General features: G+C 39.4%; 1 protein-coding gene across 3 annotated transcripts; it reads left to right on the top strand.

Moving 5' to 3' along the window:
- Nucleotides 1-3731: 3731 nt before the first annotated feature.
- On the top strand, nt 3732-20663 carry zfand5 (zinc finger AN1-type containing 5). 3 transcript variants are annotated; one of them, XM_012963336.2, is made up of 6 exons: nt 3732-4146; nt 8353-8509; nt 12776-12884; nt 15299-15402; nt 17251-17376; nt 18391-20663. In XM_012963336.2, the coding sequence occupies exons 2-6, from the start codon at nt 8362-8364 to the stop codon at nt 18537-18539; spliced, it is 636 nt and encodes a 211-aa protein (XP_012818790.1). In that variant the 5' UTR covers nt 3732-4146; nt 8353-8361; the 3' UTR covers nt 18540-20663.
- Nucleotides 20664-21275: the final 612 nt, after the last annotated feature.

Genomic DNA, 21275 nt, shown 5'->3' with positions numbered 1-21275 from the left:
ATCTGCAGAGCTTTCCTAAAGTTATTGGTTTTTATGACATTTCAGAAAATCGCCTAAAAATGTTGCAATTTGTCGCATTTATCTCACACAATTTCTTGCGTACAAAGGCAAGTCACCCCAAATAGGAACACCAGAGGCCTACTGAACAGTTTGATGCCCAATATGCATAGATATACCAAAGTCTGCGGTATGTACTGAACCCTAAATGAAAATAGCGCATAAGGATTTCTCGCCTGCCAGCTCAGCTTTTGCACACAGAGCCCCCTGTCAGTGTATTATGTGCCAAAACTTCCCCTAACTATACAGATCCCCCACAAAACCATATATTTTTGGAAAGTACACATTCTGACAAATCCAACAAGGGTAAAGAGTCCTTTCTACACCAAAGTACCAATCTGCAGAGCTTTCCTAAAGTTATTGGTTTTTATGACATTTCAGAAAATCGCCTAAAAATGTTGCAATTTGTCGCATTTATCTCACACAATTTCTTGCGTACAAAGGCAAGTCACCCCAAATAGGAACACCAGAGGCCTACTGAACAGTTTGATGCCCAATATGCATAGATATACCAAAGTCTGCAGTATGTACTGAACCCTAAATGAAAATAGCGCATAAGGATTTCTCGCCTGCCAGCTCAGCTTTTGCACACAGAGCCCCCTGTCAGTGTATTATGTGCCAAAACTTCCCCTAACTATACAGAGACCCCCACAAAACCATATATTTTTGGAAAGTACACATTCTGACAAATCCAACAAGGGTAAAGAGTCCTTTCTACACCAAAGTACCAAGCCGCAAAGCTTTCCTAAAGTTATCGGTTTTTATGACATTTCAGAAAATCGCCTAAAAATGTTGCAATTTGCCGCATTTATCTCACACAATTTCTTGCGTAGAAAGGCAAGTCACCCCAAATAGGAACACCAGAGGCCTACTGAACAGTTTGATGCCCAATATGCATAGATATACCAAAGTCTGCGGTATGTACTGAACCCTAAATGAAAATAGCGCATAAGGATTTCTCGCCTGCCAGCTCAGCTTTTGCACACAGAGCCCCCTATCAGTGTATTATGTGCCAAAACTTCCCCTAACTATACAGATCCCCCACAAAACCATATATTTTTGGAAAGTACACATTCTGACAAATCCAACAAGGGTAAAGAGTCCTTTCTACACCAAAGTACCAATCTGCAGAGCTTTCCTAAAGTTATCGGTTTTTATGACATTTCAGAAAATTGCCTAAAAATGTTGCAATTTGTCGCATTTATCTCACACAATTTCTTGCGTACAAAGGCAAGTCACCCCAAATAGGAACACCAGAGGCCTACTGAACAGTTTGATGCCCAATATGCATAGATATACCAAAGTCTGCAGTATGTACTGAACCCTAAATGAAAATAGCGCATAAGGATTTCTCGCCTGCCAGCTCAGCTTTTGCACACAGAGCCCCCTGTCAGTGTATTATGTGCCAAAACTTCCCCTAACTATACAGATCCCCCACAAAACCATATATTTTTGGAAAGTACACATTCTGACAAATCCAACAAGGGTAAAGAGTCCTTTCTACACCAAAGTACCAATCTGCAGAGCTTTCCTAAAGTTATCGGTTTTTATGACATTTCAGAAAATTGCCTAAAAATGTTGCAATTTGTCGCATTTATCTCACACAATTTCTTGCGTACAAAGGCAAGTCACCCCAAATAGGAACACCAGAGGCCTACTGAACAGTTTGATGCCCAATATGCATAGATATACCAAAGTCTGCAGTATGTACTGAACCCTAAATGAAAATAGCGCATAAGGATTTCTCGCCTGCCAGCTCAGCTTTTGCACACAGAGCCCCCTGTCAGTGTATTATGTGCCAAAACTTGCCCTAACTATACAGAGACCCCCACAAAACCATATATTTTTGGAAAGTACACATTCTGACAAATCCAACAAGGGTAAAGAGTCCTTTCTACACCAAAGTACCAAGCCGCAAAGCTTTCCTAAAGTTATCGGTTTTTATGACATTTCAGAAAATCGCCTAAAAATGTTGCAATTTGCCGCATTTATCTCACACAATTTCTTGCGTACAAAGGCAAGTCACCCCAAATAGGAACACCAGAGGCCTACTGAACAGTTTGATGCCCAATATGCATAGATATACCAAAGTCTGCGGTATGTACTGACCCCAAAATGAAAATAGCGCATAAGGATTTCTCGCCTGCCAGCTCAGCTTTTGCACACAGAGCCCCCTGTCAGTGTATTATGTGCAGTAACCCCCCTAACTATACAGTGACCCCCAGAAAACCATATATTTTTGGAAAGTACACATTCTGATGAATTCAAAATAGGTAAAGTTATTTTTGTACACCAAAGTTACACCTGGCAAAGCTACGCTAAAAACAGATCAGGAACACTTATATAGGGATAAAATGTGATAAAACCACAAAAATTGTGCAAATCAGTGAAACAACAAAATAAGTTACATGACAGTGTAATTAGTGGCCAGAATATCTGATCCAATAGTTACGCTGTCAAAATAAACAGTTTTTAGGTAAAAGAAAATAAAAACAAAGTGGTAAAATGAAAAAAAAAAAAAAAAAAAAAGCAAAACAAAAAAAAACCAAAGTGTTTGTGTATACATGTGTGTACATGTGTAAAAGTTGTGTGATAGTGTGTAAGTGTGTATATGAGTGTAAATAAGTGTATAAAAGTGTGAAAAATGAAAAAAAAAAAAAAAAAAAAAATAAAAAATGCTAAAATGTGTGCTGTAAGTGTGTGTAAATGTATGTAAGTGTGTATAAATGTATGTAAATGTGTGTATAAGTGTGTAAAAGTGTGTAAATGCAAGAAAAAAAAAACTCCTTACCTGTTCCTGAAGACCCGATCGCTCCTTGCTCAGTTGGGCCGGCGCTGGGGGAGAGGGAGGAAGCAGGAAGCAGCAGACGCGATGCGATCGCGTCTGCTGCTTCCTGGAGGGTCCTGCGAGCGATCGGCTCGCAGGACCCTGATGACAGCCCCCCCTGGCACATTGCCCAGGGGGGCTGTCATTGTTAGAAGCCCTCTGCAGCGGCGGCACATGCAGAGAGCAGCGCTTAAACGCCAACGACGTATGAGACACGTCGTTGGCGTTTAAGCCCTTTTACTGCCAGCACGTATGCCATACGTGCTTGGCAGTAAAAGAGTTAATGCCCATATAGATTGTAAGCTCTACGGGGCAGGGACCTCCTTCCTCTTGTGTCCTCGACTCTTAACTTATTGCAGCTGTATTTATCTGTATTTATTGTTATACTTTGTATTTATCCATTATCTTATTAACACCCTGTTTGTATTAATGTATTCTACTGTACAGCGCTGCGTACATAAGTAGCGCTTTATAAATAAAGATATACATACATACATACATACAATGAGATGCACTTTTCCCACTGGAATTGCAGTTATGTCAGTAATGTCGAACTACAAACTACATACACTATACTTAAATTGTTTATTATCAACAGATATACAGTATGCCTATGGAGATTGTAATAATGGACTCTAAATATGATGCACTTTGTTTTGAAATTGGTGGTAAATGGGTGTTGTTGAATTATAAACCACTCACACTAAATGGAAATTGTTTACTATTTCAGCTCCTCTTTTAGATACTCAATAATTGATTGCAGCACACCTGATGAAGGAGTAGCCTCTAAAACGTTGTGTTTCCACTTTTGACTAATATAACACAGGGGAACATCCCCAGGCAAGTGCTTCCGTGTGCTGGTCCTGTTTGTGTATTACACACAGCTTATTCAGAGCCTGCCTTCTGGGGGTTTCGCCTTCGTCAGCAGCCCAGGCCTGGCTCCACCCTCTGTGACTGTAAAGACAGTTCGAGTAGCAGGCAGCAAGCAGAGAGATAAGCGGCTGGTCTCCAAGGATCAGAGACAGGGGAATAGAGGACGTGTCAGTGGATCCCCGATATTGTTACCTGAATCGGGCAGGAATCACGGAGGCTTTCTGTTTGTTGCTGCCTCGCCATTTTCAGAGGAGGAGGAAAAGGATTTAAGAGGGAGGGAATCTACTAAACAAGAGAAGTGTTGTTTCGGCAAACAAAGGACAGCACACAGAAGCGAGAGAGAGAGAGGCTTTAGCTCCATATCCAGTCCCCTCAGAGTGAAACACCGCGTAAGTATTAAACCCTAGGCAACTGCTTCATCTCTATGGCATGGGATTAGGGAATACGTAACTAGGTAACCTTCAGCTCTCCTGCTGTCGTGGAACTACAACTACCAGCATTCCCCTACAAGCAGAGTTGGTTAGGGGTATGATGGCAGTTGTAGATTCCCAGGTGAGAGAGCAATGAAGGTTGCCTGTGCCATTGACCTGAAAATATTAAGTGAGTGGGGGGGGGGGAGAGCATTTTGTCCCCCAGACTCGGCCATTTCGGTAGAGTCTCCCATATGAAAGTTAGGTTAAAGGTTACTTACTCACCCATAATGGTGATAGGAAAATCTTTAATTGGTTGTAACAATGGCTTTGGCAGCTTAGGGGTTAAGTGGATGTGTTTTTCACAGGGAGAACCTTATAAGGCCAAAACCATGGGCAGGAGGGAGGGAGGTATAGGAGCAGGGGAAGGTGGCGTTACCGGGAGAAGGGGGGCAGTGAGACAGATCCGGCCCTTGTGCCTGTGGGTGTCAGCCCCAAACTGTACAACAGAGTGACAAAGGGGTCTGTCAGTCTCTAATAGGATACGCTTCCAGCAAGCCCTGGTTAGATTGGCTCAGGTCTGTGTGTGGGGCTCAGTAAGCTGTATGTTTTGTGACTGAGATGGGAACAAAGGGCAGGTGGTGCTTGCATAAAATGATCGGTGCTCTCTATTCAGAGGGAGCCGCCATTGCTCTGTTAGTCTTCTTATGGCTAATATTGATATATTTAGGTGTCTCGGGTGGTGGTGCCTTCTCCTTGGTTGGTTACAATGACTCAGTGCTTTTGTACAGGCCTGAACTGCCTGAGGCCTTGCTGTCTTGGGGAAGGGGGGAGGGGGAGACAAGTGAGGGAGGATCAGAGGGGGGTGGAGATAGAGGAGGGGGAAACAGATCTTTTTATTTTTCCACCTACCAGTACAGTTTGACTTTTTTCTCTGTCCTGTTTTGCACTGGGTTTCCTGTCTCCATGGTAGAGCAAGGTCTGCCTCCTTTGTTTCCAGCACACCAATCCCATGCTCCTCCTTTTCTTTGTTTTGGAGGACAAATAGTGTTACTTCAGGATGTCAGCATTGGGCTGGAACGTCACCATTGCATGTGATTTACCACATTTGGCTCTTTCTGTTAACATTTTGTTTTGTACTAACCCAGAAATACTGTTACACATGTCCATGGCTTACTCCCTAGTATCTGAAGGGTATTGCAATTCCCCAGCAGGCTTAAGCTATATAGTAACTGCACTTCAAACATTGGGAGTATATTGTGAACAGACCCCATGCTACTTTTCATACTGACACTACAGTGTAAACCACTTTAGAAGTGGGGCAGTGTGCAGTTTTACAACATTGTGTATAATTATGCTGCACACTATTTTAAGAGCAACTTATTCCTGTGGTAAGCCATTTGAAATATACATGTATTCGAGAAACCCTTGGGTAACAGTTACCTTCAGGAAAGAGCCACTTTAGCTTGAACCACTACACCCCTGTACTATCTATGTGGCTCTTTACTGGTTCCCAGTATCAGTTCAGGGCTGAATGTCTGTAGAGCATATGCCTTGGGGACCCTGTGGCCCAACAGGAACAGAACATGTGCTATACCCCTGATACTCACAAGGAAGCTGGGCAAACAGAGCTGTACAGGACTTGTATTCAGGGTACATTATTGTCATAGATCTGCTGTGCCTCTGGAGGGCTGAGGGCTTTAGCAGCCAATTTAAATGATTGAATGACATGTTCTTGTAAAACTCATGTGTTAATAATTCTAATAAGTCCTATTAACACAAAAAGAATGTAAATTATTACAGCTTGTGGTTTTTTTAGACATATTACATTAAGTGATAGTGGTTGACTTTGCATTATTGACCCTTTTATGTCAGTTGGTGATTAGGTTCTTCAGATGACCAGGGAGGTTAAGGGCACCAGCTCATGTTACAACTGCCTTTAAAATACATTATATATGCACAAAGACTTGCACCTTTTTTCATAATTCCACTTTTAATATCATGGGTTATTTTATCTCTAAATCTGAGCTTATATTTGAATATATATTGTGTTAAAACAGACACATGCTCTTTACTGGCTGGTTAAGAGACAAGTGGTTGTATTTATACAGTATCTTATGTTCCCTATGATGCTGTGATAAAGAGACCTCTGTTGGCAGTCTGTAATACAGTAAGTGTAAGTGGTGCTTATCCTTGCTATATAGGAGTTGGCAGGCTCCATTCTATTAATAGAAGCTGATTTCAGAGGCCCCTGTTGACTAGGTTTTGTGTCTGAGCTTGCAGATCAGCCTGTCACATTGCAGCCTTGTGACAGGCGGAATAAAGTACCCACCCATGTGACATAAGCTGCTGAGAAATAACGCAAGCACGACCCAATGCATTATCGTAGGTTGCTTTAGAGTAAGATAGGTTAGAGGATTTATTTATTTTTGCCTGTGTTAAAGGTATCCTCCTCTATAAACCAAGCGAGGTAAATATTTAGGGCATTGCAGTGTTTGTATGTGCTTTACCCTGATTATTACAGCTACCTTCCTGCCCCCCATACACACCATGTTTTTCACTTCGGTAGTGGTTGTTATTTGATTGAAGGACTATTTGCTTGCACTGTACACAGAAATAATGTGAAAACATGATGTGCAAAAATAAAGCTGTCAAGCTTCAGTCAGTGTGTAATACTTGCTGTATGGTGCACAGTTGGTTCTTTCTTTTATTCGTGCATGACTTATTCCTATTTTCTAGAAAGTTATGGGGTGTTCATTCATGGCACTGACTAAGTTCATTGGTGTTTGGTAACATCTCAAGCTATATCTTTCTTAGGAAACAATGTAGGTAAACTTCTTGGTTTAAACTTAAGTTCAGAGCTTAATTGCATTGCAGAAAAAAAAATAAAAAAATCACCAGTTACTCTATTTAGAGCATGGCTGCTATAACATAAAAGAATTCCAGTCAAAGTGAGGGTTGGCACTGTGGTGAGCAGTAAATGGCACGCATCCCTGAGTATTTTACATATGAAGGTTGCTCAGAATGTGGCAACTTTAGCTTTTGCCTAAAACTTTGCCCCCTCCCCCACCCAGTGATTAGACTTTTCCTTCTCCAGTGATATCTCTGCTGGAATGGGATACAGCTAGCTGCATGTGGGTTTGCACAACACAATGGGTGCACTGTAAAATAATATGTGTACACACATTTACATTTTATTGTCTTGACATGCAGGGCAATTTTAAACCGCCTGTTATCAATGCTACCTGCTATTAGTTTGAATGTGCATGCATGATTTTATGGCTGAAAAATGCCAGTCCTGGTCTTTTCAGGTGTATTCCATTCAAGTGAGGCATGGTTCAACTCAATTTTAAGCCTCATAAAGTTAATTTGACATGGTGTATAGCTTGTGATACCGTTCAGTATGTTTGTTTTTTTAAAACGTGTATGCAAATTATCTTATCCCATGTAGATGTTAATTACAGATGAGGGTTGCCAGTCTAACCATATTCCTTATATCAATGAATATATCTATAGGAACTCAAATATTTTATGTCCTGCTTGTTTCAGGACTAGACTACAGTAAACTGATTACACCAAACAAAGTCTGTGGAGTCCTTGAGCAGATAGGGGACCACATCTTAAGGTGGCCATACACATGATTCGGCAGCTTATATGTCCCTGACCAATTTTATCTGGCCTAAAATTTGCCAGATCTTGATTGGGCAGGTTTGATTTTCTATCGGATTGAGGACCGCAACGGGCAGCACCGGATTTGAGTTTGCGGCGCCCAGAGGTCGCCTTCCCTCACCTGGATCACGCACATGCGCATACAGAGCACTGGGAACTGGACACACTGAAGTTTTTTTGCACACCCTGTCCCCATTGCTCCGTATGTGGCATGCCGCCCTAGGCCTGGGCCTTTGTGGCCTGACCACAAATTCAGGCCTGCCAACGATTGTTGGTCTCTACCTAGTCAAAACCAACCCTTTTTCCAGCAGCTTAGCTTAATCCTATTGTATGCGTTATTGGAAGAGAAATGAGCTTGCATCCAAAGTTATTTATGTACCTTGTGAACAGGGATATATACATGTTTAAATTAGAAATCCATCAATGCATGCTTAAGTGCAGTTATATTTAGATTAGCGATTGATTTTGGCTTAATTCCATATTTTAATGCTTCCTTTCTTCTGATTGTGTTAACAGCATAGAAAAATGGCTCAGGAGACAAACCAGACTCCAGGACCCATGCTGTGCAATACAGGATGTGGTTTTTATGGGAATCCTAGAACAAATGGAATGTGCTCGGTTTGCTATAAAGAACACCTTCAAAGACAGAACAGTGGCAGAATCAGTCCAATGGGTAAGTGGCTAAGTGTGTTAAATGAATAGATGCAGAAGGTGATGGCAAAAGGGTTGGAAGAAGTCCTTTTTAACTTTTTGCCAAAAATACAGAGAAATTGCATAAAGAAAATATCCAATAAGGACATTTTTAGTAAAAAAAAGGAAGTGAAAGCAGTCATTTGAGTATCAACATATACAGTCCCTTGTGGAAGTGCAAAAAAGTTATGGAAGTATTAAAAGTGCACAAGCGTTCTAGGCTTCTTTGGTCTGCTCGTTATAATGGTTGTCGTCTAAAGGCTAGAATTAAAAAGTAATCTCTTGATTAAACAGCAGAATTTTAGATATAGAAACTGGTATCATTTAATGAGTTAGACTGCTACTATATCCTAACTGTGCTTTGCATAGCGGATGAACTTCTTTAGCAGAGAAATGTAGGTCCCATTACAGGGTATGAGCTGTCCCTTGCTATGGAACTTGCCATTTACAGACTTTACAGAATTTACAGAACTGGACATGAATTCTGAGAATTTACACCACACCCTCTGTATTTCTAGTCTCTTCCTATAATGGCATTATTAACACAATCTAAACCCTGTGGGAGGGGAAAAGTAGTTGTGGTGAGCCCAGTGGGGGATAAAGGTTAAAATTGGAAGCTCAAGCAGCAATACCTTCAGAGAAGCTTGAAAAAATAAAGCATGAGGAGAATTAAAAAAAAAAAAAAAAAAATCAGGGTTACTTTTCAAAATAGGTGTTTTGATTAGTCATCAAGTTGGGAAAAGAAAGCACTGATTGCTATTGGCAACTGCAGTCATATCATTAGGTGCCTTTGTTTTCAAATCAGCCCCAGACATTCAATTTAAAAGCTGCATGTTCACTATATTATAGTTCTCTTCAAAATCTAGTGATGCAGGAACTAATGATTGTAAATGCATTACAGCAATTAGAATCTTTTCATTCTTCTCTTTATCCTACCTAAAAGGCACACCCGGTTTGTGTGCTTAAGGGCTCTGGCACACGGGGAGATTAGTCGCCAGCGACAAAACTCCCTGTTTGCGGGCGACTAATCTCCCTGGATTGCCATCCCACCGGCGAAAATGTAAATCGCCGGAAATCGCGCCGCCGCGTATGCCATCCCACCGCCGATTTACATTTTCGCTGGTGGGATGGCAATCCGGGGAGATTAGTCGCCTGAGACACGGGAGATTTGTCACGGGCGACTAATCTCCCTGTGTGCCAGAGCCCTAACAGTATTTAAACACACTTGTCTATGATGCCATACAATGTCTGTATCCAGTAGACAAGCTGTCCTTTATTAACAGATTTAACTTTATTAACTATTTTTTTTTTTTAGCCACCCCAATAGAAGTCTGTTGAGTTCCCCTTTTAGCCTATCTCTGGGCAGTGTTTACTGTAAGAATATCCTGTGCAATATACAATAAAAGAGTCGAGTGTTGTTAGGTCTCAGTATAGCTTACTATGTAATAGACATACCTCACTACTTTCTAATTCTTTTAATGCTATATAATGAACAAAACACAAAACATTTTATGTGTATTCCTAGAAAATGGCTTGTAATTGCTTTCTAATGCTTTTGGCATTAATCTAAATCCCTAACTGTAATGTCAGTTTTTTCTGTTAGCTGTGTTAATTTATGGACTGCTTCTGTTTGTAGGGCACTTTCATACTGGTTTACTATTGGTAGCTCCTCCACTCTTTTATGTTTCTATAATCTAATTCAAATAATTGTATTGGTCACATTACAAGGTCTTCTTGTTTGTGTTAGATTGGAATATCTATAGTGCTCTCCATAATTTATGGTACAAAGATATGTTTTTCTTTGATTTACCCCTTTGATCCTCTGTGTAAAATTTTAAAATCAAACCATTCAGACGTTAAATGAAGTGTACATTCGACACTTTAAAGTTATTTGCATACATTTCGGTTTTACCATGTAGAAATTACAACACATTTTTTTTACATAGTCTCCCTCATTTTAGGGCACTATAATGTTTGGGACAATTGGCTTCACAGATGTTTATGATTACTTAGGTGTGTTGCATTGCTTCATTAGTGCAGGAATAAGATACCAAGGCTGCTTCTACCATTTGGAGTCTGTATTTGCCATTGTTCAACATGGGGAGAAAAGCTGGGCCAACGAAAGTCAAGGAAACTATTATGAGGGTGAAAAACAATAATAAAACCATTAGACATCGGTCAAACCTTAGGATTACCAAAATCATCTGTCTAGAATATCATTAAGAAGAATGAATGCACTGGTGAGCTTTCTTAATGCCTGTCCAATGGAAAAGAGACCCTTTTCAGGAAACAGGTGTGTCTTTGTCAGAGAATTTTATCTGCAGAAGACTTCATGAACAAAAATACAGAGAAGTTTACTCCAAGATGCAAACCACTAGTTAGCCACAAAAATGGGCAGATTACAGTTTGCAAAAAAGTACTGGCACACCTATCTTCTTGATAATGTAATTGCTGGCAGCAGTTGCACAATTCAAACTCATTGGACGGCACTTCATCCTGCAACAAGATAATGACCCGAAACATACTGCTAAGGCAACACGGGAGTTTTTAAAAGCTAAAAAATGAACAATTCTTGAATGGCCAAGCCAGTCACCTGATTTAAATCAAGTTGAGCATGCCTTCCATTTGCTGAAGAGGAAACCTAAAGGGACAAGCCACCAGAACAAGCAGGCGTTAAAAGTGACTGCATTAGAGGCTTGACATCACTAAAGAAGATACTCGGCACCTAGTGATGTGTATGAATCACAGACTTCAAGCAGTCATTGCATGTAAGGGATATACAACAAAGTACTAAACATGACTGTTTAATATACCTACCATTACTTTGTCCCAAACGTTATGGTGCCCTGAATTGACGGGGGTCTATGTATAAAAAGTGTTGTAATTTCTACGTAGTAAAACTGACATTTATGCAAACAACTTTAAATTAGAGTCTGGAACGTGCACTTTAATCAAGTTTGAATTGTTTAATTTAAAATCTTACATTTTTCTTTGATCTACCCCTCTGCTCCTCTGTGTATCTTTTGCCCCAAAAATTGAGGCACTGTTTACCCAATCTTTGTTGCATTCCCCAAGGTAAAAATAGAACGAGATCACAATGGGAAATAAGACGCACACTGCAGTCCAAACAGCTGCATCAACCATGGGATTAGGACCTGGGTCTAACAGCATGGGATTAGGACCTGGGTTTCACAGCAGAACATCTTTACCGCTGTTTGTACTGTTTTTTTGGGGGGGGGGGGGTTTCTGTGCCTGTAGTGCATCACTTCTGCCACTACTCACATTAAAAGCCACATTCTTTTTTTAAAGAAGTAGAGAGGGGAAGCCTAGCTCTCTGGTATTTGAGGTCCTTTAGGGTGAAGACACATGGAGCTACTAGTAGCAGCTATTTGTCAAAGCTACAGAAACAGACAATGCAAATCATTTACTGATAATTGTCTGTGCGTTTTAGCAGAGGCAAATCTCAGTCTTGTCTATAGCAGGATATTTTGTGGCATTTAAAAAGCTGCTACTAAGTAGCTCAGTGCGCCTTCACCCTTAGCGCTTTGGCACACGGGGAGATTAGTCGCCTGCAACAAATCTCCCTTGTCACGGGCGACTAATCTCCCCAAACTACCATCCCACCGGCGAAAATGTAAGTCGCCGGTGGGATGGCACTCGCTGCACAGGCGATTTCGGCAAATCGCAGAAGTTGCCTCGTGAGGCATTTTCACTGATTAGTCGCCTGCATTAGCAAAGATTTATCGTGGGCTTCTAATCTCCTTCTGTGCTACGGCCCTAAATGCAGCTATAAACTGACCACTCATTACACTTTTTGGGTGACCGGCCCACAGACCAAACAAGAAGAGAGCATACATGAGGCTGCACACAATATGGCCACCCTAGTTTTGTTCCAGTATGAAACTGGAGAGAAGCTGTGATTCTTCATGTTCTTATCTGCCCATGCTTCATGCACTGGCTGACATGGTTTGGGTAGGTTTGAAAATTGAATCTGCTGACGCCATAGTACATCAGGATTTTTGATTACCTCTGACTGTAGTGGTGATCCTTCAGGGAGATATAAACAAAATAACATTTTGGAAGCCTCTTGTTATTTCCTAAGAAATTATGTAAGCATGATTTTTGCTTCCCAAACAGAGTTTTTTGGGGTTTTTTGGTTTTTTTTTTTATCATCGTAAAATGTGTTATTGAAAGTCAGTGTCGGTTTTTTACCCCATATGATAAAGATTTTATTTTCTGTGTTATCTAGGGGCAGCCAGTGGTTCAAATAGTCCATCTGCAGAATCTGCAACTGTACAGAGAGTAGAAACTTCCTTGAACTGTGAAGGTGCTGCAGGCGGTCTCTCTGATAAATCAAGGTAAACCATGGGACAGTAGTAAAAGAAGTTTGATTTTTCCATTCATATAAAATTAGTATGGATTGAAAAAAAAAAACAAAAAACTTTAAGGACATGTAAAGCCTACATTTGCCTACAGTGTATATCAGTTGGGCACCTCTCCCTTACCCTAATGGCATCATTTGTACTGCATATATCCCTTCCGCTTGCTAGCACCATCACATTTTCCTAAAGCAAATAGCAGCTTTCACCTGGTGGCCATTTTTCCTGATACATAATCAGATACATTTAAATCTGCAAACAGCATACATACACACAGACCCTCATTCAGCATACATTTCATCAAAAATACAGGCTCACATAGGCAGAACTGTCTGATAAAAGTTCTGCTTTGTTTGAGCTGAGCGCAGGAGAGGAGGTTGGGAGAAAAAAAAACTGAAGCAGAGAGCTAGAGCTGAGTTTCTATGGGAGCCAGCAATGCCATCTCTTCACTGGCTGCTAGACTGGGGGGCGTGTTTTAGTTATCTGAGCTTAGAACAATTGAGCATGCCCACAAGCCAACAGCCAAAGCAAATTCCTGAGGGAGGGGGCCGAGTGGGTTACAGGAGGAGAAGCAAATCTAAGTAATTAAGGGGATGTTGCAGCCTTATTATTAACCTCTGGACAACCAGTGTGGCAGGTATTGAAAGATTTCAAATAGGTCGTTCAATTTTTGTGTGTGGGGTTTACATGTCCTTTAAGAAAAATAAGGAAGAATACTTAGCCTATGAATAAGTGCCCTTGGGTGGCGCAAAACTTGGTAAGCGTATAAGCTTTCTGTATTGTACTGGTAGTACTTGAGAGAATTTAGAAATACCCCTGGCTAATATATACACTTCCAAAATCTCTTGCATTTTCCAGACATGTTACACTGCAATATAATTATGTAATAACATGACAATAGCTCTGAGCTTTGAGTCCATTAATAGTAACTGGTCTGTATGGTGGCCCTGAGTCTTGACAAACAAAATGCCTCTGATGACAGCTATTATCCTGTAAGCACCATTTTCTTTGGGACAATTCAAACTGAGGCAGCTAGTATGAGCCTGCTAAATCTTCTGTTACGTAGTTTCTCAATGACAGCGGCACGCATTTATGGTTGGCTTCCATCTATTCTTGCATGGATAATATGCCATACAAGTGCATTTCATGCCATTTTATGCATTTTTACGGTTTGGATGTCCTGTGTTCATGCAAATCATTCTTTGTAAAAGTCCCAAAGGGTTTGATTAGAATGGCTTTGGTTATTCTGATCAGGCAATCCCTGGCTAGTATAGATTGTAGAGGTCCCTATTTGGCACACTTGTGGGGTTCTTAGTCAGTATAGCATGCTTGTATACATACCTGTTTATAAATGCAGACCTGTTTTGAAAGCTCCACAAACAGCTAATTGAGGGGAAGTAAAATGATTTCACTATTGGTGCAGAAAACATGCAGTGTTGCATTACTGCACCACTATGGCAAATGTAATAAAAGGCAAATTTTGGCCAAGGGCAGTAACCAATAGCAAACCAATAATGTTTGTTTTTAAACAGGTGAACATTAAGTACTGCCTACTGATTGGTGGCTATAAGTGGCAAGACCTTTAACAAACTTTGCACCTTTTATTTTTATATTATGTAACCCCATTTTTTTTTAAGACATCCTATGCTTACTTTCAGTTCCTGTGAAGCTTAACAGTGTTGAATCTAATTGAAAAACACCCCCACATCACTTCTTAGTCTTGGAAAACCCAAACATTTAAATCCAGCCATTGACTGAAAGATCTACTTAATTGGCAAAGTCACCAAATGAGCATTTTCTCTCCTGATATGCCCACCTTGAAGTGCACCAATATTATCGTACAAAACCTAGTTTTGTACAATATTCAGTGCATGTATGGTGGATCGACAAGACAACCGGTCATGCAGGAGCATCGGATATCGGTCGTCTTGTTGATTGGGCGGGACAAAAGATTTTGCTCGGGCGCCATTGAAGGCAATCAATGGTTGCAGGAAAGATCATTATTGTAAGGTATATGGCCACCTTAAGGGTAAAGACACGCACAGCTACTAGTAGCGGCTACTTGTCATGGCTACTAAGATAGACGATGCTGATTATTTACTGATAATTGTCTCTACGTGTGTTTTAGCAGAGGTAATTCACAATATTGTCTATGGCAAGGTATTTTCTGGCATTTAGTAGCCATAAAAAAGTAGCTTCTACTAAGTAGCTGTGTGTGTCTTCTCCCTAACGGAGAGAAATGCAGTTTTTGGGTTGGGTATCCATAGTGTTCCTTTCTAATGTAAAGCTCTATGAATTTTTAAAACCAATAAATGAAAATACTTAGTCACTAAAGTAATTTTGATATTGTATAAAAAAAAAAAAAAAAAAACACACTTTATTTTGCGTTTTAGAAATACACCCTTGGCTGCATTGCCTGTAACCCAGCAAATGACAGAGATGAGCATTTCAAGAGAAGACCACGTTGCCTCTCCTAAAACAGAAACGTCTGAGCCTGGTATGATATTTTTGTCTGTGTATATTTTAACTTGTTTGACATAATGTACTTGCTGATGTGATGGGGAAATAGCAGAAATGTCTCATTTTGTTAGAAGGAAAAAGTTAAGCGTGTTCTCTCAAAGAAAATGTTTTAATAGTTGTAATACAAGGCTTTGAAGAACTGTTTAAGCATAGCAGAGATAGAGAAAAACGTGTTTGTATGGAAAATTAAGGTGTACACGTGTGTAAGACATTGGTCTTTGTCCTTAAATGACCCTTCTATCTGTTTGGTAATCCTGAAGTACATAATTAGGCTGGGATTATAAAGGTGCCCTTTGCCCTAAGTGTATAGGGTTGAGTCATTCTGTAATTTATCTCCTGCTGAAATAGTAAGAACTAATATGCATTTTGAACATTATATTCAATATTGTTTTATTATGTTTATGCTAATGCTTTTAGTTCCTTCTATCTGCATTTTACTGGGTAATAAACAGTGGAAGGAGGAACAATCACTCCTGCCTGTTGACAACATAGTTTGGTGCCATCACAAAGCATTATGTGATTGTCTGATGTCTCCATAGCTTGATTTTAAAATGCAAGCACTTTTACTACATTTTTCCCCTTTCAGTTTAAAATTCAGAATGCAAATACATTCCCATACTAGAGCATGTACCATGCTCTAGCCATAAATAAACAATATTCACCTGTATTAGACATTTACTGTTTATTTAAATTTAATTCTTTATTATGCTGAAGGCAACAGAATGGTAGGAAGAATGCTATACTTCCTGCATGCAGAAGGAGAAAATAGGGCCAGTTTATCACTTCCACAGAGTTTTCATAGCTAAATATGTATAATTTGCTTTTCATACACACACTGCATCTTATACAGCAGATCACTTGCCTATTGGACTCCAATAGAACTTGCAAAATGCATCTTTGTTAAAATGCACATTCACAAGAAATTTGACAGTCATGTGCCATAAAAAGCTTTTGTTACGAGTGCAGGTAACTTTCAGTGGCTTTGCATAGCAAATTCAATTTAACAAAGATCCAGATTTGTTTACATGTCCGTGGAGGTTGGACCCAGGGTTAGTTGTATGTCTGGAAATGTCTTGACTAAAGAATTCTCCATAGAAACACATCACAGAAGCACAATAAAATGTGTAGGCAATGCAGTTTATGCAAGCTCCAAAGCAGTTCATAATCAAATAGAATTATAAAGCCAAGTAATGTATACTTACAGTGCACTATGAAGACATTCAATGTACAGTTGTGTATGTAGGGATGCACCGAATCCAGGGTTTGGGATTCAGCCTTTTTCAGCAGGATTCCGATTCCACCAAAGCTAAGTGCCTGGCTGAACTAAATTTGCACATGCAAATTAGGGTTTATATTTGTTTCGGGATACAGCTGGATCTTTTGTGCAGTATTTGGCGTTCAGCTGAATCCCAAAATGGATTCGGTGCATCTCTACGTGTATGTACTTGCATTGGGTTCCAGTTTACTTTTTGCCAATCTTAAAAAGCTTTCCTCTTTAATTTATACAGTAAACACTCCTTAAATCCTTCTTCTAGATGGCGGATTGAACTTACATTTGCTTTTGCTCTTCTGCTAAACAAGTGCTGCCAAAATTGACTGCACTGGCAACAAGGCAGTTTAAGCAGGTCACCATTTGTACAAACAGCACAGGATCTTACTTGTTTCCTTTGTTGTGATTTAATATCGTTTTTGCTGAACAAAACTAAGGAACGCGTAACGATAAATGGATGCTTCTTTTTTTTGTGTTTTACTTTACTGTATTTGTTTTAATGCTTCATGATGGCAAAGGACATTAACATTTTTTTTTATTATTATTTACTCTAAGTTGTGACTCAGCCAAGCCCTTCGTTATCCCAACCCAGTACTTCTCTGAATGAGGAAAAGGCACCAGAGCTTCCAAAGCCAAAGAAAAACAGATGTTTTATGTGCAGGAAGAAGATTGGCCTTACAGGTAAATATGTTTTGTGTGCAGAATGAAAAGCAAAATATAAATATATTTAAGGAAACTCCCAGAAGGAACACAAGCTGGTCATGACTAAATAGTACGCTGAGCTGACTATGTGCTATGAAATAAGTAATTGGGTGCGTGTATGTGCCTTTACCAAAGAAGAGTTTGTTCACCTTTGAGTTAAAACTCTTAGTATAATGTAGAGAAAAATATCCTGAGACAACTTGCAGTTGGTCTTTTTTATTTGTTTTTTAAAATATATCACTGTTTGTAAACAGCTCTCCAGTTTTGAGTTTCCGCAGGTATCTGGTTGGAAGTGTCAAAATTACCTTAGCAACCAGGGAGTGGTTTGAATAGAAAAATGAGTTTTATAAATAATTAATAAAATGTAGGCTGACTGGGCTACTGGCTGCTGGGGTCAGTGACCCCATGAAAACTGGAAAGAGTCAGAAGAAGAAGGCAGATAATTAAAAAACAAATAATAAAGAGACCAACTGAAAAGTCACTTAGAATTAACCATTCTATAACATTCTAAAAGTTGACGGTGAACCACCCCCTTAAAGAGAAACTGACACTAGAAATTAAACTTTGTTTTACATCTGTCATAACATTTTCTTTGTATGAACTTAATTTTGCCATAAAAGCATTTGCCTGATGCTTTTACATTACCTGTTTGATCCCTCATGTTCCTTTTTGAGGGGGCTGCTATATTTGTGCAGCATTAGGCCATTAGCATTAGAAGCTATAACTGACAGGCTGAATAGGAACAGTTAGGTTTCGGAACTTCAAGTAACAATTAGTCACAAAAGTAGCACTTTCAGCAAAAAACAATCAACATGACCTATAGGTAACTTTTTATGTACATTGATATTTTAAAGGTTTTTTTTAAGTGTCAGTATCACTTTAATCTTAATATGCGTAAATTAGAATATTATTTAGTAACTGCAAATAAAATTTAAAAAAAACTTCCGCAATCTTCACATCTAATCTGAGCTCTCCGTTTATTTTTCCTTTAAGGTTTTGACTGCCGTTGTGGGAATCTCTTCTGTGGACTTCATCGTTATTCAGACAAGCACAACTGCCCATATGATTACAAAGCAGAGGCTGCTGCAAAAATAAGAAAAGAAAACCCTGTTGTGGTGGCAGAAAAAATACAGAGAATATAAACAATGATACATTTTGTGAAGACAGACTATTATATTTTTTTCTGGGTTTCTGATTTTAATATATCCTAGGGAAATATGAAAGAGCAGATGCATGTCCATTTTTTCCTACTGATGTTATCCACAGTTTCTTTATGTGATGTTCCCCTCCCCCCATCTTATCTTGAACTTAAAGAATGTTTGGGTGTTTGTTACAGACAAAATTGGATGAATACACACAGCCCTTTTCCAACAGAAGCACCTGAGCCCAAAATACATGGATTGTCGGCATTGGACTAAGCTTCACATTTATTGCATATCTGGTGTTATGTTAACAAGCGAATGTGCCAAAAACTGTAGGCTTTCATTCTGCATGCCTTCACCTGATCCTCTGCTTGTAGTAATATATTTGGCAGCTGGCTTAGGGATATGTTGAAAGGGAGATCCTAATACTCCAGGATAAAACCAGTAATGCATCTCCCTTGTTCTAGAATACTGACTTTTAACTCTACTGTATGGACTGTATCAGACTGTTTTGCAGTAAGATGTTCTTATTATAGTAACTTCAAAAAACTGCTTTGTAAAACTCTTTGCATGCCATAGAAGAATCCAGGTGACAGCCATTCTTTATGTTTTCTGAATGGTGGAACTTTGAATTGGTCCAAACCATAGCACTCCCAAGTAAAGGTCAAGAGTCAAGCAACTGCACCAAATAACCCAGGAAACAAATAGGATCCTTTTATACATACATCTGGTGTCATTCAGCTTTCTCAGCCATTCTTTAGCTGTTGCTTTGAAACAGAACTTGCAATATTTTGGTGTTTGGGGGGGCCTATAAACAATATGCAATATTTTACTGAAATAATGGCTGCCCCTTTTCCACCTGTTCAGTGTCGAGTCACACTACAGTTAATCACGTGCTGTTAGCCTTTGTTAGTTCTTGTGAGGTTTATGGGCTTCACACATATTTGCACAAGGAGTATGTTGTCATTTTTCTGTAGCTCGTGGATAATTCTAAAGATCGTATGCGGCGAGCATTAACTGTACTAATCCATGCATCGTACAGATGTTGTGTCTTTGTCACAAGTGAAAGACCCTTCACCATTAAAAACTAAGGATACCTAAAATAATGCCAACTGCTATGTTGGTATTATTATACAGCGTACTTTGCTATAGCCACATCGTCTCTTTTGCTGTGCCTTTTTTTCCCCCGACTTTGGCCTATGAGAGGTGTTCCAATAGTAATTTCCTTGTTTTGGTAAAATTATACAGCAGTGTTTTTACAGGACGGATGGCATCACCTGTTATAAGAAGCAGCCGGTAGCAGTTCTCAGGGGATGGGGCTTCATTTCTGGTATTCTTGTCTTAATAGTATGTGTGGTTTTGTTTAGATGTACTGGGGTGTGTGTGTCTGGGTCCCCCCCCCCCCTCCATTTTTGTGAGGTATTCAAGAAAATGGTTTTTTGACCATTGAGACTGAGGTTTTACAATGTGATTCAGTTGCACAGATTTGCATGTAAACTATACCTTACATAGCTGCTGATTGATTCTTGGTTTTGGGTGTGTCTGATAACTTCCATGAGTGGTACCAGGAACCACGCAGAGGGCTGCTCATCTTAACTCTTCTCAGTTTTACTTGGGTTTAGGACTTTAATGTTCTTGGTTGTATTGCATGGGCTGCAGTATATACAGCTTTGTACAAAACCAACTCTACAGAAGGCAGTATACTTCACTGATGCTTGTCTGGTAATATCACTTCTGTGTTCTAATGGAAGGATTTCTTATGTATGAAAATTTTAACTCTTTTCTTTCCTGTTTTAGATGAGAGAGTACAATTTTTAGAGTAGAGTTGTGGTAATCCTGTTCTCGTCTGTAAATAGTTCTGTGTTCACTCAGACTCACTTTACGCTTTTACTTTGTGTGTTCTGTCTCTAGTTTATTCTTCACTTTCCACACTTTCCAAGCATCAGTTTTTCTTTTTTTTGTTTTTGCTTTTTCTTTGCTTTAAACCTTGTATTTCTGTTCTGAGTTATTAGATATGCAAATGTGTACAGATAGTTAATATTTATGTATTGCACATAATCATGCTATTCAGCATTTATGCTATATTGTATTATGTAAATAATAAAATTATGTACAGTGGGAGCATTTTCTTGGACTTTGTTAAAGTTCCATTGATTCATAATATTTATCAGCTAATTTGGAAAAGATAATATTGAATGTTTGACATGGGCAACAACTCTCCACATATTTGCTGTTCTTCTGTTTTAGTCTGCATTGGTGCTAATTTTGCCCATCACTGTCTTCGGCTGTTTTTAAAGTCCTTGTTGATTGCTGTTTGTATTGGGCTTTGTGAGATCTAAAATGTTATTACAAGGTACTTAAGCAATAATCTGATATGTGATTGCACATACAGGTATGGGTACCGTTATCCACAATGCTCAAGACCTGGGGTTTTCTGGATAAGGGGATCTTTACATAATTTGGATTATCATACTTTAAACCTACTATATAAAAGCATTTAAATGTTTATTTAACCCAATAGGATTGTTTTACCTCTAAGGATTAATTTTAATATCTTAGGGTTAAGTACAAGGTACTGTTTTTATTACAGAGATAAGGGGAACATTTTAAGAGTCGGTGGGAGAGGACTTTCCTGTAATTTGGAGCTTTCTGGATAACCGGTTCCTGGGTAAAACATCCCATAACTGTATAAAATTAGCATTGCTTGTATACATACATAATTCAATTTTAGTACTC

Source organism: Xenopus tropicalis, chromosome 1 (genome assembly GCF_000004195.4).
Source record: "Xenopus tropicalis strain Nigerian chromosome 1, UCB_Xtro_10.0, whole genome shotgun sequence".
Lineage (NCBI taxonomy): Eukaryota > Metazoa > Chordata > Amphibia > Anura > Pipidae > Xenopus > Xenopus tropicalis.
Note: the sequence above shows the minus strand (reverse complement) of the source record. Positions and strands in the feature narration are given on the sequence as shown.